This window comes from Anas platyrhynchos, chromosome 7 (genome assembly GCF_047663525.1).
Source record: "Anas platyrhynchos isolate ZD024472 breed Pekin duck chromosome 7, IASCAAS_PekinDuck_T2T, whole genome shotgun sequence".
In the NCBI taxonomy this organism is placed as follows: Eukaryota; Metazoa; Chordata; class Aves; order Anseriformes; family Anatidae; genus Anas; species Anas platyrhynchos.
The window spans coordinates 21,523,909-21,540,203 of NC_092593.1; the positions used below are offsets into that span (position 1 = coordinate 21,523,909).

At 57.7% G+C, this 16,295-nt stretch overlaps 2 protein-coding genes across 4 annotated transcripts in view; both read left to right on the forward strand.

Moving 5' to 3' along the window:
- METAP1D (methionyl aminopeptidase type 1D, mitochondrial) overlaps window positions 1-5,164 on the forward strand; it is a 47,000-nt gene extending 41,836 nt beyond the window's left edge. For all 3 annotated transcript variants that reach the window (XM_027461858.3, XM_072040960.1, XM_072040959.1), the window contains 4 exons: window positions 3,596-3,693; window positions 3,838-3,885; window positions 4,671-4,749; window positions 4,871-5,164. In XM_027461858.3, coding sequence (XP_027317659.1) covers window positions 3,596-3,693; window positions 3,838-3,885; window positions 4,671-4,749; window positions 4,871-4,949 — 304 coding nt within the window. In that variant the 3' untranslated portion in view covers window positions 4,950-5,164. The remainder of the gene's footprint in view (window positions 1-3,595; window positions 3,694-3,837; window positions 3,886-4,670; window positions 4,750-4,870) is intronic.
- A 2,974-nt stretch (window positions 5,165-8,138) lies between these two features.
- Window positions 8,139-11,610, forward strand: DLX1 (distal-less homeobox 1). Its single transcript, XM_005018916.5, has 3 exons — window positions 8,139-8,797; window positions 9,309-9,508; window positions 9,916-11,610. The coding sequence occupies exons 1-3, from the start codon at window positions 8,485-8,487 to the stop codon at window positions 10,168-10,170; spliced, it is 768 nt and encodes a 255-aa protein (XP_005018973.1). The 5' UTR covers window positions 8,139-8,484; the 3' UTR covers window positions 10,171-11,610.
- Window positions 11,611-16,295: the final 4,685 nt, after the last annotated feature.

Sequence of the window (16,295 nt, forward strand, 5' to 3'; positions counted from 1 at the left end):
ATGGTGTTTTCCTCTGGAGCTGGGATGCCCCTTGTCCCCTGGGTGCTCCCAGAGGCTATCTGAGGCTCTCTGGGGAGGCACAGGGCCAGCCCCCCAAGGAAATTCTTTCAAGCTCCTTTTCAGCAAGAGGGATTTATCCCATTCACCCAAAAACTCTCAATGGATGCTCCAGAACATCGAGGAGAGCTTTGTAGAGGAGCAGTCCTGCCTATTGCTGCTTTGTTGGAATTTCCCCGTTGGGCTGCTGGCAGGAAGGCCGAGTGTCTCCATGCTCATCCCTCCTTTCGCAGGGAATTAGCTGTTGTCTGGCAGCAGTTGGGAAGGAACTGACACCCAGCTCTGCTGTCCACTCTCAGAAGCATGAAGGCACCACCTGGGAGGCTCTGCCCATGGGTTTTAGGCAGACACCTGCCCTCAGTGACTTTCCTTTACCAGCTTGGCCACAGCCAATTCATCCCAACACTACGCACTTTGCCGCCTGCAGAAGAGGAGCAGTGCTGCAGGGACTCTTGACTCTGCAGCCGCTGGGCTGTAACACATGGCAGCAAAACATGAAATCAAGTACTGAGCTCATTAAATGATTATGCTTTTAATCCTGCCCAATTCACCTCTGCCCAAGCACGCAACATGGCTCGAAGAATAAAATGTGTGATGGTAAATGTTATCAATGGATATTTTTAACAACGATTGTACTGAAGAATCCTTGTCGTCCCTTTATGCTGTCGGTGCAGTGTGGCTCTGCTGCCCAGCTGGCACCACAGGCAGTGGTGGGACTGGGATGTACCCACAGATGAGAGGCCCTGCAGCCCGGTTCCTCAGCCCCACTCAGCCTGACCAGCTCCTGCCACCCTCCTTCGCTTCTTTCCCACTTGCAGCCAGGACTCCTCCAGCACCCTGTTTTCACTGAGCAGGAAATGTAATTTTATGAAGCTGCCTTCTGGGGAAAGCTGGAGAGAAAGGCCACTGCTGACAGATCCCAAGCCAGGCAGTGAGGCAGCAAGACCAAAACATTGAGCTATTGTTGGCAGCAAATGGCCAACTTAGGCAAAACTGATCCACTCTGTGACATCCAGGCTTTTTAACCAGATTCCACAGCCTGGGAGCTCCAGTGGCCAGAGGAATGATCAAGATCAGCAGTTCAGTTCACACTTCCCAGATCTGTCTTTCAATGTCCTCCCTGCAAGTATCTACGGTCTACATGAACGTTCGTGCTTACAGAATTACCCTTGCAAGTCGCAGCTGGCATTAGCAACCTTCTTTTATGGAAGCTGCATGTGTTTCACTGTACCTCCACACGGATGTGACAGCTCACTAGGATTTTTTAAATACTCCAAAGTGAAGCTAGTAGTTGCGGAGAGCTTTGAAATTCCCCATACAGTGCTTCCGAAGCACATGCAGATATTAAAACCAGATTGAACATGGCTGAGTTTCATGCCTGCAGCTTATTTTCTCCACAGGTTTTCTGTGTGTCACTCCAAGTTCGTTGGTCACGTTAAAATTTATATAAAGAAGGCCCAGGCTCTGTATGTAGACACGTTTAAGTGGGAAGGCGGAGGAGCGCATGTGGCTGGCAGTGCTGGTGTCACAGAAGGTAACCACCCGAGTACTGATACCAGCCGAGTTGTTTTCAAGCTCTTTGGCAAGAAAGTGGCAGAATTCAACACTAAAACGCGCAAGAACCACTTCTTTCACCACAAGAGGAGGGGACGTGGTTGCAGCAGGGCCTCTCATGCCTGGGTGCCCTGTGAGCAGCTGCCCCTGCTGCCACTCAGCAGCTGGGGGTGGGTGCGGGGCCCGGCAGCAGTCAGGGGTGCCCTGGGCAGGCATTGGCGGAGCTGAACAGCTGCTGGCATCATTTAGGCTCTTGCAAAAAGACTCACAGAAGGAGGCAAAGGAAAAGGTTACACTGTGGTGCATATACGGCTTCTCCCGTCTCTTCAGAGAATCGCTTCCCCCGTATGGGAACCATTATCTGCATTGCTCTGGGCTTGGTCACCGGAGATCTTCCATTTCATTTTGTGTATGTTTCTGAGTAATCTGACTTTCTAATTCCTCCCTGTTCTTCCTTGGCCTTCAGCATCGTCCTAAACAGTCCAGGTCTGTGACCCAGACCTGGCTGGCATGACAGAGGCACAGCAGAAAGACTTTTCCATCACTAGTAGGACTTTTCACTGCATAAGCCTTCATGATTTTTTTTCCATGTAAATTGTGTAGAAGATGAAACTCTGGACCTTGAATATAACTAAATGAAGCCCAATTTCTAGCGTTACTAATAACAACTAAACCTGAATTTCCCATTCTTCTCCAGAAGTAATGAAAGAAATGTGATGAGTCCTTGTATTGGGGTGACGGGTAGGTAAAAGCTACTACACAAATCCTGTTAAAACATGCTCTTAAGGCCTGGACATGGCAGCACTGTCAACTGTTGACCTGTCTCCCCTCTCTCACTCCTGCAGCACGGTGGAGGCGCTCCATGTCCTTCAGCAGTGGCAGCTGCTTCCAGGGACAGTGACAGGCGGGTGCCGGCACGAGCGCTGTGGAGGCTGCATGGTCTTGTGTGCAGGGCAATGGCTACGTGAGGAGACAGCTGGCACCTTTATGCTTTTTTCTCGTCTTTCCCGCTCTTCGTCAGCCTGTAGTCACACTCTGAGGAGCATTTGCTCAGCCACAGCTATAGCCAAACCAGAAGTGTTAAGTGCTTGCCTTGATTTAAAATGAACAAATGAGGCTTTTGATCTCACAGACAAAATCTGTTCAGACTGAGTGTCTTCCTGCCTTGTTCCTGTGATCTAGTTTGCTTTTAGAAACAATGTGGGGATGATATGCAGGAGCAGCTTCCTTGTCACTTCTAATCCGTCTCCCGGCCCCCCAGATCTCTGCGTGTTTCCATTTTGGACCCGGCTGGCCCTGCTGCCTGAGCAGCCTCCAGTCAGCACTGAGCAGGGCCCTGGCAAGAGGCCTGCAAGCATCGGGCAGCCCCTCAGCCAGAGGACACCCCACTTGTTTCCAGGTCCTCCAGCTTTTAGGGATTAGGATAGGATTTTGCTTTCCCAGCAAGGGCAAGGCGCAGTGCTGGGCCCTGTTCCTGCAGGCAAGAACATCTTGCTCGGAGATGCTCCTTACTGAGATAGGCCATGAGGAGAAGGCAGAGCTCCCAGGCAGAACTCAAATGCCGTATCTGCTATAATTTGCTTTCGGTACTGTTGTGGTGGGCTCATTAGAAATACATTGTGAATTGAAGTGAACAGATCTGGTGTTGCAATATGTTTCGGCATTGAGTGTTTTTAGTATTTTGCAAGGGAATAGGTTTGCCTTCTACCAACCCCACCAGCAGCAGGACCCTCCTTGCCCTCACAACCCGGTGCATGCCGCAGGCACATGGTCCAGTGGGGGCTCTGCGGGCAGGGAGGTCTCAGCTCAGCCCATGGGTGTGTTAACTCTGAAACCTAATGATGGCTCACTGCCACTAGCTCTGATGACCACTCTTTCAGAGTGAGCACGAAATGTCAACCCCACACCAATATGATGCTCTGGCACTGGTGCGCTGTCAGGAGCCGGGGCATGCTCCCCCACAGTGTCCCTTTTGCCCCCACAGCTTGGTGGCGCAGCGTGGCGGCTTCCAGGTCTGCCCCTTCTTCGTCGGCCATGGCATCGGGTCGTACTTCCATGGGCACCCCGAGGTGTGGCACCACGGTAAGGAGGCCCTGGCGCTTTGTGGGGCTGGCTGTGGGCAGCACGGCACCTGCACAGCCAGATGGGCTCTGAGGCGAGCTGGCTGTTCTTGCCAGTATATATCTGTGTGTGTGTGTATAAATGCGTTTTTATTTTCTTTTCTAGCCAATGACAGTGACTTGTTAATGGAAGAGGGAATGGCATTCACAATAGGTTAGTAAATGTATTCTGTGTTTGTCTGTAATGAGCACGCACACAACGACCCAGCTGCGAGCTATTTCTTTATTTGAATATAGAAATGTCCAGTCGGACGTGGGGGTGCAGGCGGCACTGACCCCTCAGGCAACAGATTAAAACCTTACTCTTAAAATGCCATAAGGAAGCGCTGAGCTGAGACGACTTCCGAGCACCGAGATTTGGGAAAGGGAAAAAGCCCTTGGCGTGAATCTTGGTGAAGAGCTCGACCCCGGGGGTGTCTGTCGGCTGCCTCCCGCCTGCCGCAGCCGCTGCCGGGCCGGGGGCAGCGCGGAGCTGCCAGGCACAGCCCGGCCCCGCAGCCGCCGAGCGCCAGGCACGGGGCTGCCGGGGAAAAGCCGCTCTTCCTCCCCGCGAGGCTAAATGGCGCGGCAATTAGAGGGAAATCAGAAAATTGTTGTTTTGCTGCTTTAATGAACATTTTAAGGCTGTTTAAAAAAATTCCGATATTTCAAACTATCTGCTGTTTATAAGCGTGGTTGGCGCTTTGGTTATTATCCACGGGGTCTTAATTAAAGCTTGATTAAAATTCCTCGCTTTTACAAAAGAGGAGTGGGCAAGCCCCTACCTTAACGATTCGTCTTCCTCCTCGGTTCCCGTGGCAGTGGCAGCTCAGACCCGGCCCGGGGCCGGGACCCACGGAAGGACAGCTGCCTGCTGGGCCCCTGCCTCACCCCGCAGCTCGCAGGGAGCGCGACTAACTTGAGAAAACAGGGTTTTGTTTGTTTTTTTCCTTGTTACAGAGCCGATAATAATGGAAGGCTCCCCCGAATTTGAGATCCTGGAGGATAAATGGACCGCGATTTCTGTAGACAACAAAAGGTGCCTGATTTGGGTTTTTTATCTTCCCCAAGCCCCCGAGCTGGTCACCGGCAGCCAAAAGTTTGCTGGGCACGGTGGTGGCCACGTTTGCCCCCTGATAACCGCTGCGTGTGCCCTGCAGGTCAGCGCAGTTTGAGCATACCATCGTGGTTACCTCAGAGGGAGCAGAAATCCTCTCTAAAGTGGTGGAAGAAGCCTAAAGATGGAGCAAGGAGCGGAGGGACTCGTTGTGCTTGCGAAATTGCCAGTGTCACCCAGGACAGAGATAAGATTTTTGTAATTTCTTTGGGGAACGGGTGCTGCCTAAGTTGCTGCAGGGGGCAGAAAAAGCAGCCCGAGGGACTGGCTCTGGACATGGTCCTCTCTGTGTGTTACCTGGTGAGTATTTAATAAAAGCCCGATGGTGTGTTTGTGACCCTGGAGGCAGCCACGCACAGCCTGCGGGGGCTTGGGTTGTCTGGGGTGAGGGCAGCGAGCGGGTCCCCCTCTTCCACGTCCCATGCGGGGCACACACAGGACTTCACAGCTGAACTGTGGCTCAGTTTGGCCTCACTGTGGCTACCTGGTGCTGCATCCCGGGCTGTATAACTCTGCTCGGATGGACAGGAAAGTTTCCCGGGGGCTGGCCCGGGGGCTGCAGCCTCTCCCCAGCAGCTGCCCCCTGCCCACGGCTGCTCTCCCGGCGCGGCACACGGAGCGATTGGAGGCGAGATGCGGGGCGCGCTTTCCTGCAGCCCGATGGCTGCCCCGCTTGGAGAATTGGCCGGCGTGGGGACTAACGGGGGGACACTGCGCGATTTCGGCGTGTGGCAGCGCGGCGGAGGAAGGATGGGGCCCGCGGGGGCGGCCCTCGGGGAACGACCGGCCCCGGAGCTCGCTGCGGGCCCGACGGGGCGGGAGGGCGGCTCTGGGCTGCGGGGGGCGGCCGCCTCGTCGCCCCGTCGGGCCGGACGTGTCCGGCGGTGACACTTACCGGCTGCAGGACCCGCTCCTGCCTCGGCCACGAGCAGGCGGCACTCGGGAGCGCGCCCGGCCCGCGGTCCTGCCGCTGCCGCCCGGGGCCGCCCGGGAGCGCGCCTGGCGGGGCTGGAGCGGGCCGGGCTGGGCCGGGCTAGAAGCGAGCTGGCGTCTTCCCGTTTGTCCGCGCTGTTTGCTTTCACCCGCGTACAGCGAGCTGTCAGCTCGAATCGTTTCTAACAGCATCTTTTCAGGAAGCAGGACCCCCCCCAGGCCGTTTCTAATACCGCAGGGCAGCCTTTCAGTTCGCTCGTCCCCTAGATTAGTTTGGAAGGCCTTAAAACCTGTAAAAATAAACGATGCATCAAACAAGTTTACAAACGCGCAGAGGTTACACGGCGTGCCGTCGGGCCGGCAAAGCGAGGGACGCCCGGCACTGCCCGGGGAAGCGGGTTGGCTTTCCCAAAATCCCAGCGGCGGCCGTCCCGAGCAGTTTGGGGCCCCTCGCGGCCCGGGCACAGCCCCCGGGGGGCACCGCAGGTGCTAAGCGAAAGCCCGAGCGGCTCCCCCCGGCCCCGCGGGGCCGCCGCAGCTTCACGGCTCCGTCCTCTCCTGTCCCGTCCCGTCCTGTCCAGTCCCGTCCCGTCTGACCATGTCCGGTCCCGTCCCGTCGCGGAGGATGCCGTGGGGCCGCCGTGCGCAGAGGCCTCCCGCGGGTAATCCCGGCATTTGCGGCACCCCTTTGTAATCCTAATTACAAACTAAACAGCAGAAGCGCTCGGCCTCCCCTCAGGCGGGACGCGTTCCCGGGAGAGCCCGAGGGGGGCCCCGACGGGGCGGCCGCCCCCCGCCCGCTCCCCGGGGCTCGCTCGCAGCCTCCGCGCCCCCTCCGCTGGGACGGCGGCGGCCCCGCTCCACGGGACGGGAGGCGAGGGGTGCTCCGGGCGGCGGCGGCCCCGCTCCCGACGGCTGCCTGCGCCCTGCCCGCCCGTCCTCGGGGCGCGGTGGAGCGGGGACCCCCGGCCCCGGGCTCGGGGACGGCGAAGGCGGCGTCGCGCCCCGTCCCCTCCGCGGCCAAGCGCGCAGCCCCGCCTCGGACGGTCACTTACATCGCCGGGGGCAGTGCCGCTTGCCGGAGGAGTCCGTGTGGGCTTCACCGCTCCTGCCCCTTCCCGCACCAATCCGCAGCTATTTTGTGGAAATGAACTTTACGCGTCGCGAGCGAAAAAAAAAAAAAAAAAGGCGGGGGGGGAAGTAAAAGAGGCGTTGGGAAATGGGCAATTAAAACCGACAGAGCGACTAATGAAAAAGGAAAAAAAAAAAAAAAAGAGGAACAAGAGGAACAGAGGGGCTCGCTCCTGCCAGCTCGGCGCAGCCAGCAGCCGGCTGCCGCGAGGCAGGGCCGGGACCGGGACCGGGGGTGCCCGGTGCCGCCGGGCCGGGAGCCCCGGAGCCCCGACGGCAGGCGGCAGCCGGCGGCGGGGAAGAGAAGTCGGCGCTGCCACCTCCGGCGACCTCAGCCAGGCGATTTGTTTTGAGTGTTGGTTTTTATTGGTGTTCGCCCTTTGCCAAAACGTGCTCGATTGCAGAGACTTGGTGCCGCGATAACCGCGCGCCCCAGACAGCCTAGGTGTAACCGGGAAAGTTCAGCCCAGGCCAGATCAAATCCCAGGCTGTTTAATGCTGAAAGGCTGCATGTTGCTATTAGTGTTAAATATATGGCTAATTATGCGTATGAAAATTAAACATCAGTGTTATGCTAATGGGGCCGCCTTCAGCTGTGGATCAGAGCACTTGAGACTAGCATTTAATCAAATGAATCAGTAACTAATACATCTGCACGTGTGAACTTTCACGAGATCATTTTCCTGTTACAGCCACACCGCCGAATTATGAAAGAAATAATTATCAACACTTTCTAATTATCTAACAAAGTAATTTGGGATTCATCGGGGGCTTTCTGGGGAGGATCTCCCAAGTCCCACCTCATTCACCGCTCACGCGCGCGGAAGTTTCCATTTCAAGCTCAGTGCCGCCGCTCGGGGCGAGCTTTGCTTCCTTGCATTTGTTTTCCCGGAGCTCTTTTGCTTTTTTTTGTTTTTGCTTTTTTTCCCCCTCCCTTCGCCCCCTCCCAGACAAACAATGACTGCCCGGCGAGCCGGAGGACCCCCGGCAAGGAGCGCGGAGCCGCTGCCCGGACCCCCGGCCCCACTTCGCCCGCGGGGCCCGGTGCCCGGGGGGGGGGGAGCACCCCGGCGGCCCCTCCCGGGTCGGCCCCGCGCCCCTCCGCGCCGGGGGGCGGAGAAGGGCGGGGGGAGGCGCCACGGCCCCCGCCTCGCCCGGGATCCGCCGGAGCCGCTCGCCGGGGCCGGCCGGCGGGGCCGGGAGCGGCGGCGGGGCCGCGGGGCCGTCGGGGCGTGCGGCCGGCGCTCGGGGCCGCGCGGCGCTGCGAGTCCGGCTCTCGGCGCTCACCGGGGTCCAGGCGAGCCCCGAGCGGCTCGGACCAATCCAAAGCGATTATGCAAGACGGCGGACCAATCAGCTCCGCCGTCTCATGAATATTCATAGGCTTGGCTGAGTCAAAGCTTTTAGGCGAGTTTGTGTAGATCTCCAGCATCATGCTTAGACTTTTCAAAGAGACAAACTCCATTTTCTTATGAATGGAAAGTGAAAAACCCTGTTCCGCTTAAATTGGGTTCTTTCCTGTCCTGAGAAACACAACAGACCCCAAAAAGGCAAGCTGAAGAGAGAACACACACACAGACCAAGCGACAAGAAATGACCATGACTACCATGCCAGAGAGTCTAAATAGCCCCGTCTCAGGGAAGGCTGTCTTTATGGAGTTTGGGCCGCCCAGCCAGCAAATGTCTCCTTCTCCCATGTCCCACGGACACTATTCCATGCACTGTTTACACTCCGCGGGCCACTCTCAGCCTGACAGCTCGTACAGCACAGCTTCGTCCTTCTCCCGACCGCTGGGCTACCCCTATGTCAACTCGGTCAGCAGCCACTCGACCAACCCCTACATCAGTTCAGTGCAGTCCTACCCCAACAGCTCCAGCCTGACTCAGACCCGGTTAGAGGAGACAGGTAGGTGCACTCGGCTTGGGGCGGGGGGGCAGGGAAGGCAGGGAGGGAGGGAGGATGCTTGGATCAAAAAAAAAAAAAAAAAAAGCAATCTATCGGGGGGGGATTAAAATTAAATTACAAAATGTTAGTCAGGAGAGGCTGAGGATCACAGGGGAGCAGAACACAGAGCACACAATGCCCGGCTGGAAAAGAAATCAACCCAGATGTGCACGTATTAGTCTTCGTAATTATTTATTGCGTAGCGCTATAAACAATGTATGCAATTAAGGGTAATTAAACCTAAACTGCAGCCTGTAAAAATAGCAAACTTTCTCTGGGAAGAAGCCTGGGCTGCCATAATCGCCCGGAGCCTTTGTTAGTGTTACTCGAGCCGCACTTTTCTTCCTTCTCATGATTGTTGTTGTCGATGTCGCTGCTGTTATTGTTACTATTGCTGTCGCTGTTGCTGTTACTGCTATTATTACTATTGCCGCTATCATTATTATTTATTGTGCATCGTTTGTGGTTGTAGGGGCCGAATCGGAGAAAAGCACTGTGGTAGAAGGAGGGGAAGTTCGCTTTAATGGGAAAGGGAAAAAAATCCGCAAACCCAGGACTATTTATTCCAGTTTGCAGCTGCAGGCTCTGAACAGGAGGTTCCAGCAAACTCAGTACCTGGCTCTCCCCGAAAGAGCCGAGCTCGCGGCCTCTCTGGGACTCACCCAGACCCAGGTACGGCCCTGGCCGCCTCGCTCCCGGCCTCCCCCTTCCCCTCTCCCCCCGGGCCACGATTCCCGCAGCCGGGCCGCAGCCGCGGGCAGCGGGGCCCGGCGCCGCCCGCCCCGTCCGTGGGGCACGGCCCGGCCTGAGGGTTCAGGGGGTCGGGGGGGGGGGGGCGCGTCCCGGCGGTTCGGCGGCACGAAACGGCGGCGGGGGCCCGGCCGGGACACGGGGCAGCAGGGGGAGAGGAGCGGGGGAGCTGCGGGCCCGGGGGGGGGCGAGGCGAGGGGACCTTTGGGGGCCTCGTCGGGGCGGGCGGGCGGCGGGGGGGGGGGGCTGTAGGGGCCCCGCTTGGGGCCGTGCCGGGGGACGCCGAGCCGTGGCGAGCCGTGCTGAGCCGTGCCCTGCTCCCGTTGCAGGTGAAGATCTGGTTCCAGAACAAGCGCTCCAAATTCAAGAAGCTGATGAAGCAGGGAGGGGCCGCCCTGGAGAGCAGCGCCCTGACCAACGGCAGGGCTCTCTCGGGCAGCTCGCCCCCGGTGCCCCCGGTGTGGAACACCACCTCCGCCTCTGGTAAGGCCTCGTCGGGGACCCCGGGCACCTACATCCCCAGCTACACGTCGTGGTACCCTTCGGCCCACCAAGAAGCTATGCAGCAGCCTCAGCTGATGTGATTTCACACCCGTCCATCCCCTACCGCAAGCACTATTGGTCCCCAAAAGAATTAAAATCATCACGGAAAAAAAAAAATGAAATTAAGTAAAAGGAAAAAAAATAATAAAAAAGAGGGGGAAAGAGAAAGAGAGAGAGAAAAAAAGGAAGCAAACAAACAAACAGGAGGTCTCTGCCCATAGAGCCGTTAGCACGCTGCGCTGTAGCTCGGTGCAGGAGGGCACAGATGTGATGCGGGCCGGTTCCCACCGCTGACAGCTGACGGAGCGGCCCCGAGCACCGCACAACAGCCTGGGAGCAGAGCGAGCGCCGGCCGCGGCTTTGTGGGACAATCAGAAAAATATGTTTGTGGGGGGGAGCCCTCTCCTCTGTCCTGTCTGTCTGTCTGTGTCTGTTGAAATGTAGGTCAGCTATTTGCCACCCCGATCTGACGGGCTCTGCGGTCGCAGGGGGGGAGCGAGCTGTACAATTTCCAGAGCTTTTTTTCCTCTACGTTTTCTGTAACTCTCACTATTCATCTGTATATTTTTTGTTGTTGTTAAGAGGGGAAGAAAGGGATTTTATTTATTGACTTAAATTACCACTATGAGAGTGCTAGAGACAAACGGACGACCCGGTTTGCTGAGCGCACGGTTCGGACGCACGGTTTACTTCGACCCAAAACCCCCGGCCCCGCAACCCGCCCCTCCGGGGGAAAAAAAAACAAACAAACAAAAAAACAAACAAAATCCCCCCAAAAGAAGGATGCGGTTTTTAACTTTTACAAATAACTTTTCTACTTCGCTGGTGCGTGGAAAGCTTTGGTCCGAATGCTTTGCGTTTTTCACCTCTCTGACAAAGGGAAGAGATGCACATTGTTTGAGACTGAAGGGGGACGGCGGCAGCTGCCGGCCGCTTTGCGGAGGCGAAGCGAGGCACCGGGGGCGCAAGGGGAGCCCCGAGGGCGGCGGGGGGGACCCGCGGCCCCGCACGGCCCCACACAGCCCCGCCGAGGCTTCCCCGCGGAAAGGCGGCCACAGCAGAGATGCCCAAACCGACGTGCAGGAGCTACTCGCTGTACATATTTTATTCTTTATTATTATTATTATTATTGTTCTGTAAACATGTTGCACAAATTTAGCCTTTTGTTTTGTTTTTTGTTTTGTTTTGTTCTTTTTTTTTTTTTTTTTAATGATTATTTCCGTTCTGTTTCGTGTGGCTGTAAAACATGATGCTTTGTGTACTGAGATCTTGACATTTTACTTGTGAAACTCGGAAGATGTGATAAACTGAGCTCAGCTGTGTTTAGTGTTCTATATGTCAAAGTTTAGTTTTATATTGAGAATGTTAACTTATTGCTTTGTATCTGGGGAAGGAAAGGAAAAAAAAAAAACACACAACAAATCTTTGTACATAAGTTATAAAGTTTCTTTGAGACAGTAAAATTATGGTTTGGAAAAAGAGACCCGCCTGCTCCCTGTCTCGCAGCGCGGCCGGGCTCCGTGCCCGGCCCCGGGCAGCCCCGGCCGCTCCGCGCAGCGCGCAAACTGCGCGGCCCCGACGCGCTCCGCGGGGGACGAGAGAGGGGTCGCAGGACGGGGGTCGCGCCCCACAGCCGTCGGAGGAGGGCTGGGGGGGTCGCGGTCCCCCCGCCGCGCCCCGTCGGGGAGGCCCCGACGGCCGGTCCGGCTGCTCCGGGCCGCCCGCTGCGCGGCGGCGGAGCCGTCCCGGTTTGCTCCCGGGTTCGCCCAGCCCCGAGGCTGCCCGGCGGCCGTCGGGCGAGCAGAACGGGAACCGGGGCTAAAGGCTCGGCTCCGCGCCCGAGCGCAGCGGGAACGGGAGCGCGGCGGCCCTGCGGGCGCGCAGTGGCCGCGGACGCGCGCAGGTCCCGAGCCCAACCGCCCCTGGCCGGACAGCAGCGGGGCGGTGGAGCAGAGGGGAGCACTTTAAGATATGTTAGCTCCTAGTAATTCAATAACGTCTTGCTAACAGTTCAAATAGAGAAATTATTAGTTTTCTCTCGGCGAGGCGGTCTTGAGTTAGAGTCTATTATAATTGTACATTTGAAAATGTTAATCTCAATACAGGCCTAATTAATTCTGCCTTGTTGCTGACAAGTAGTTCATCAAATATCTGATTCGAAGATTTTCATAATGAGGATATTAATTAAACTATGAATAATCCAAAGGTGCTTATATTGAAACAATACCTCATTACAATGATTAAGTCCTGATTTCGAATATTATACCTTTAACAATTGTCACCCCGCAAACACAACCTTATGGATGAGTCTGTAAATGGCAAAATGTAATTTTGGGATATATTTTTTCCCTTGTTGGGAAAAAAAAGTGCCCCTCATTTTCAAACACTTCTGAAATAGGTTACACACAGCTTAATGATGATCAAAATGACTCTTTTCTGCAAAAAAAGACCCCAAAGTGCGCGTACAGCTGCAAACCCAAGAGGGTCAGCATCATTTCACTGTATTCTCTTCTTGATTACAAGCCGAGCCCATCAAACACAACATAATTACAGTAATTTCAGGTTTATTTATTCTAATGCAGTTTCCCCATCTCTCTGGTAATTATGAGCAATTTTTTCGCCCAGGGAATCTTTTTGCATTAACAAAAGAGATAACGCACTGAAAGCCAAATTTGCTGTGCATTGAGAAAAGCGAAGAAAAAAAAAATAAAATAGGTGCGAGCTGCCATCTCTGCAATTCTCCTATATTGGAGCTCTGCAAATTGCTTGCAGGTGTATGGAGCAGAGCTGTCAATAGGAAGGGGCTTCCAAATTAGCAAATGCACAATGTTGAAGTAATGAAGACAGACTTAGCAAAATTGCCAAACAACAGATACCTCTTTAATATCTTCCACCCAAAAAGAAAGAAAGAAAAAAAAATCCCTTTGGAGTGTCCCTGCGAACCCCCTTGAATGGCTGGGGATGTTGTACATGTGTCAATCTAATTGCAGAGCACAGAGCAGCCCCTGAAACTAGAAAAAAAATCAAATATCAGAGTCCAAACCCGTTTGCATTCGATGCTCGCTCCCTTCGCCTGACAGAGGGAAAAAAAAAAGCGACCCCGCCGCCGCGCTCCGCGCTCGCCCCGCCGCCTTCCGCCGGCCCCGCTCCTGCCACCGGCGCAACTCGCACGCCACGGAAAAAGTTCAGTCCCCCCCCGCGCCGGCCCTCCCGCCCCCCGCCTCCCCGGCTCCCGGAGCGGCGGCCCGGCCGTGGGGCTCCCGCTCGCACCGCTCCGGCCTCCGCCGCTCCGAGCACGCCCGGGCGCGGGGCGGCCGCCGGCGGAGCCCAGCGGCACCGCGGCCCCCGGCCCGGCGGCAGCCCCCGGCCCGGCATCGGCCCCGCTCCGGCCGGCCCCGGGCACGAGTCCGCGGGGCAGAGGCATCGGCCGAGCCCCGCCGGTGGTTCCCGGCCGCGCCGCGCTCCGCGCACTCACCTCGACCCCCGGGGGAGCGGAGCCGGCGCCGCCGCCCTTACCTTCCGCCCCGGGGCACGGCTCCGTGCGGCAAAGCGAAGGACCGAAGGCGGTTTTTTGGCTATGAAAGTTACAGGAGCGAGAGAGTGTGAGAGACAGGGAGAGAGGGCTGGGGAGGGAAAAAAAAAATGGGGAAAAAAAAAAAAAAGAAGCCAAGCACAATAATAATATCCTGAGAGTGCAAATGTGGATTGAGATCCCCCAGAGATGTACATGCCTCTGAGCGCAGGAGCCTTTTTGCAGCTCTGCTCTTGCAGAATATGACTGAAATTTTCTGCTATATAGCCTCTGTCTTTATAGCTGATGAAAAAAATTGCAGATTATTAGCATAAATGTTTACTCTTCATTACGCTGATGACATTGTGCACTCGAGATCTTGGTAATCTTTGGGAAAATTATGAGTAATTTTTAAAAATTTTAAAGCAGCAGCAGTTACCATGCAATTCAGGCTAATTCTGCGTAGGCTCCGAACGGATATAATTATCGAGGAGTCAAGATGTTATGCTAAAAACTATGCATTGATATTCCCATTTATTATGTACATACAACTTTGACAATGTTGATGCTTGAAATAGCAGGAAATTGTCTTGCGCAAAAATTACAGTCCATATTAGGACATGTGAAATTGCGAAGAATTATATAGTAATTGCAGGCTTTCAGATGGGAGAGCCAGAATGCTCAAACTAGTGCAAATGTGGATAAAATTACAGATCAGAGCAAAAATTAGGGAAAAAAGGGGTCTGGGATTTTTCAAGTTGGCTATAGGATTCCGGAAGTGTCTAATGCCACATGATTGCTACAGCTTTAGGGGAGACATTCATGCCTCAAATAACTCCTTTTGCCAGAGCCGCTTTAATTGAATTTCTCGTGCTTTTTCTTTTCACCGGGGCAAACGAGCAAATTGCCTCCCCTCGGCACAGCGCGGCCGGCCCCGCCCGTGCGCGGCGAGCGGACGGAGCCCCCCGGGCCGGCCCGACGTGGGGGGACGATCGGGGGGGGATCGCTGCTGGGGGCCGGGGAGGAACGGGACGAGCCCCCCCCTCGGGCTCTCCCCGGGGCCGGGGCGCTCCTCGCCCCCTGGGCTGCCCTCCTCGGCGGGGCGGCCCCGGGCTCCCCCCTGCCCGCCCCCAGTAGCCGCCTCGTCGGGGGGCGGCCGGTTTGCGGTGCAGCCTGCCCCAACCGGGAGCACGGGCACAGGGGAGAAAGCTCACGCCGCACGTGTGCGTGGACGTGTATATGCGATGGACGGAGGGATGCCACTGCGGCGCGGGTGGCCGTGGGCACGCCTGGGCGTCCCCTTGTCCCCTAGGGGTGCCCGAGGGTGCCGCGGGGTGCCCCGACGGCTCCCGCACAGCCGGCCCGGGGAGCCGCTGCCGGCGGGCCGCAACCAAGTGCCGCCGGATCATCAGCAAAAAGCAACGCGCCGAGCAGGAGAAGCAAAGCGCGGAGGGCTCCCCGCTCTGCCCCGGCCAGGGGCAGTCCCGGAGCAGGGACCCCCCGCAGCTGCGGGCACCGCGCCCGACCCCACGGGGCCGAGACAGGCTCGGCGCCGCCGCACCGGGCTGCAGCCGGGCGAGGGGGTCGGCAGGGGCAGGGAGGGGATGGGGGGGGTCTCGGGGAACTTCTTTCGGTAACCAGAAGCGTCTGGAAAAGCGACGGGGCGGGGGGTCCCCGTCCCGGCTCTGCCCCGCGCTCCTGCTTTCCTCCCGCAGCTCGGACGCGGGGTGTCAGCAAAACCCGTCACCTGCCGGAGGGGTGTCCCGGCGCCCGTCCCCCCCCGCCACGCGTGTCCGTGTGTCCGGAGGCGGCCCCCGCCGCCTCCCCTCCCAGCCCCGCTCCGCTCCGCGCCCGGCCCCCGCCGCTTCGCCCCCCGCCGCTCGGGGCCGGTGTCCCCGCCGCTCCCCGGGGCGGCTTCGCCTTTGTCTCTCCCGCTCCCTCCTCCCCTGCAGCCTCCTCTCCCGTCCTTCCCCCCCTTCCTTCTCCTTGCCGCACTCCTCCTTCGCCTTCTGCCCCCACCCCTTCCCCCGGGCTCTCCCCGTGGCTCTCAGGCACAAGCCGCCCCCCGGACTCCCCCCTGCCGTCCCCCCTTCTGCCGGAGGGTCCCGGGCGAGCACCCGGCCTGGCGGGGAGCGGGGGGCAAGGGGGGGCAACGGGGGGCAACGGGGGCCGGCAGCAGCCGCCTTTCGCCCCTCTCCGCTCCCAGCGGCACCTCCGCGGACTCGGCATCCCCCGGGGGGGCGGCTCGGAGGGGGCAGCCCCTGCAAGGGGGTAGCCGGGGGTGCCTCCGGCCTGGGTACAAACGACGGGGAGGCAGAAGAGAGAAATTACTCCGGGGCCGTGCCCCAAACCCCTCCGGCACGTCTGGGAGGCGGTGAGACGGCAGGAGCCAGTCCCGGGCGAAATGTCCCTGGCGCCAGCAGGCAGGGGGGAGGGCCGGGTCTGGGCTGCCGGAGGCAGCGCTGAGTGATTCATGGCCTCGCCGCGAAGACTGGCAGGGGCGAGACTTTATTGTAGACGGGAAAGGACGGGGGGGAGAAGGGGGGAGGCTGCCGGCTTGCGGCAACGTCGCGGTGGCGAGCAGGAGAGGCGGCTCCCCGCAGGTGAGCACCGCCGGCCCCGACCTCCCCCGTCCCCAAAGAAACTCAGCGCGGG

Excerpts from the sequence above, each read along its gene's own strand:
- DLX1 (XM_005018916.5), top strand. The coding sequence starts at position 8,485 with ATGACCATGACTACCATGCCAGAGAGTCTAAATAGCCCCGTCTCAGGG. Across the intron at positions 8,798-9,308 it reads GACCCGGTTAGAGGAGACAG|GGGCCGAATCGGAGAAAAGC; the intron begins GTAGGTGCACTC and ends TTGTGGTTGTAG. Across the intron at positions 9,509-9,915 it reads TGGGACTCACCCAGACCCAG|GTGAAGATCTGGTTCCAGAA; the intron begins GTACGGCCCTGG and ends CTCCCGTTGCAG.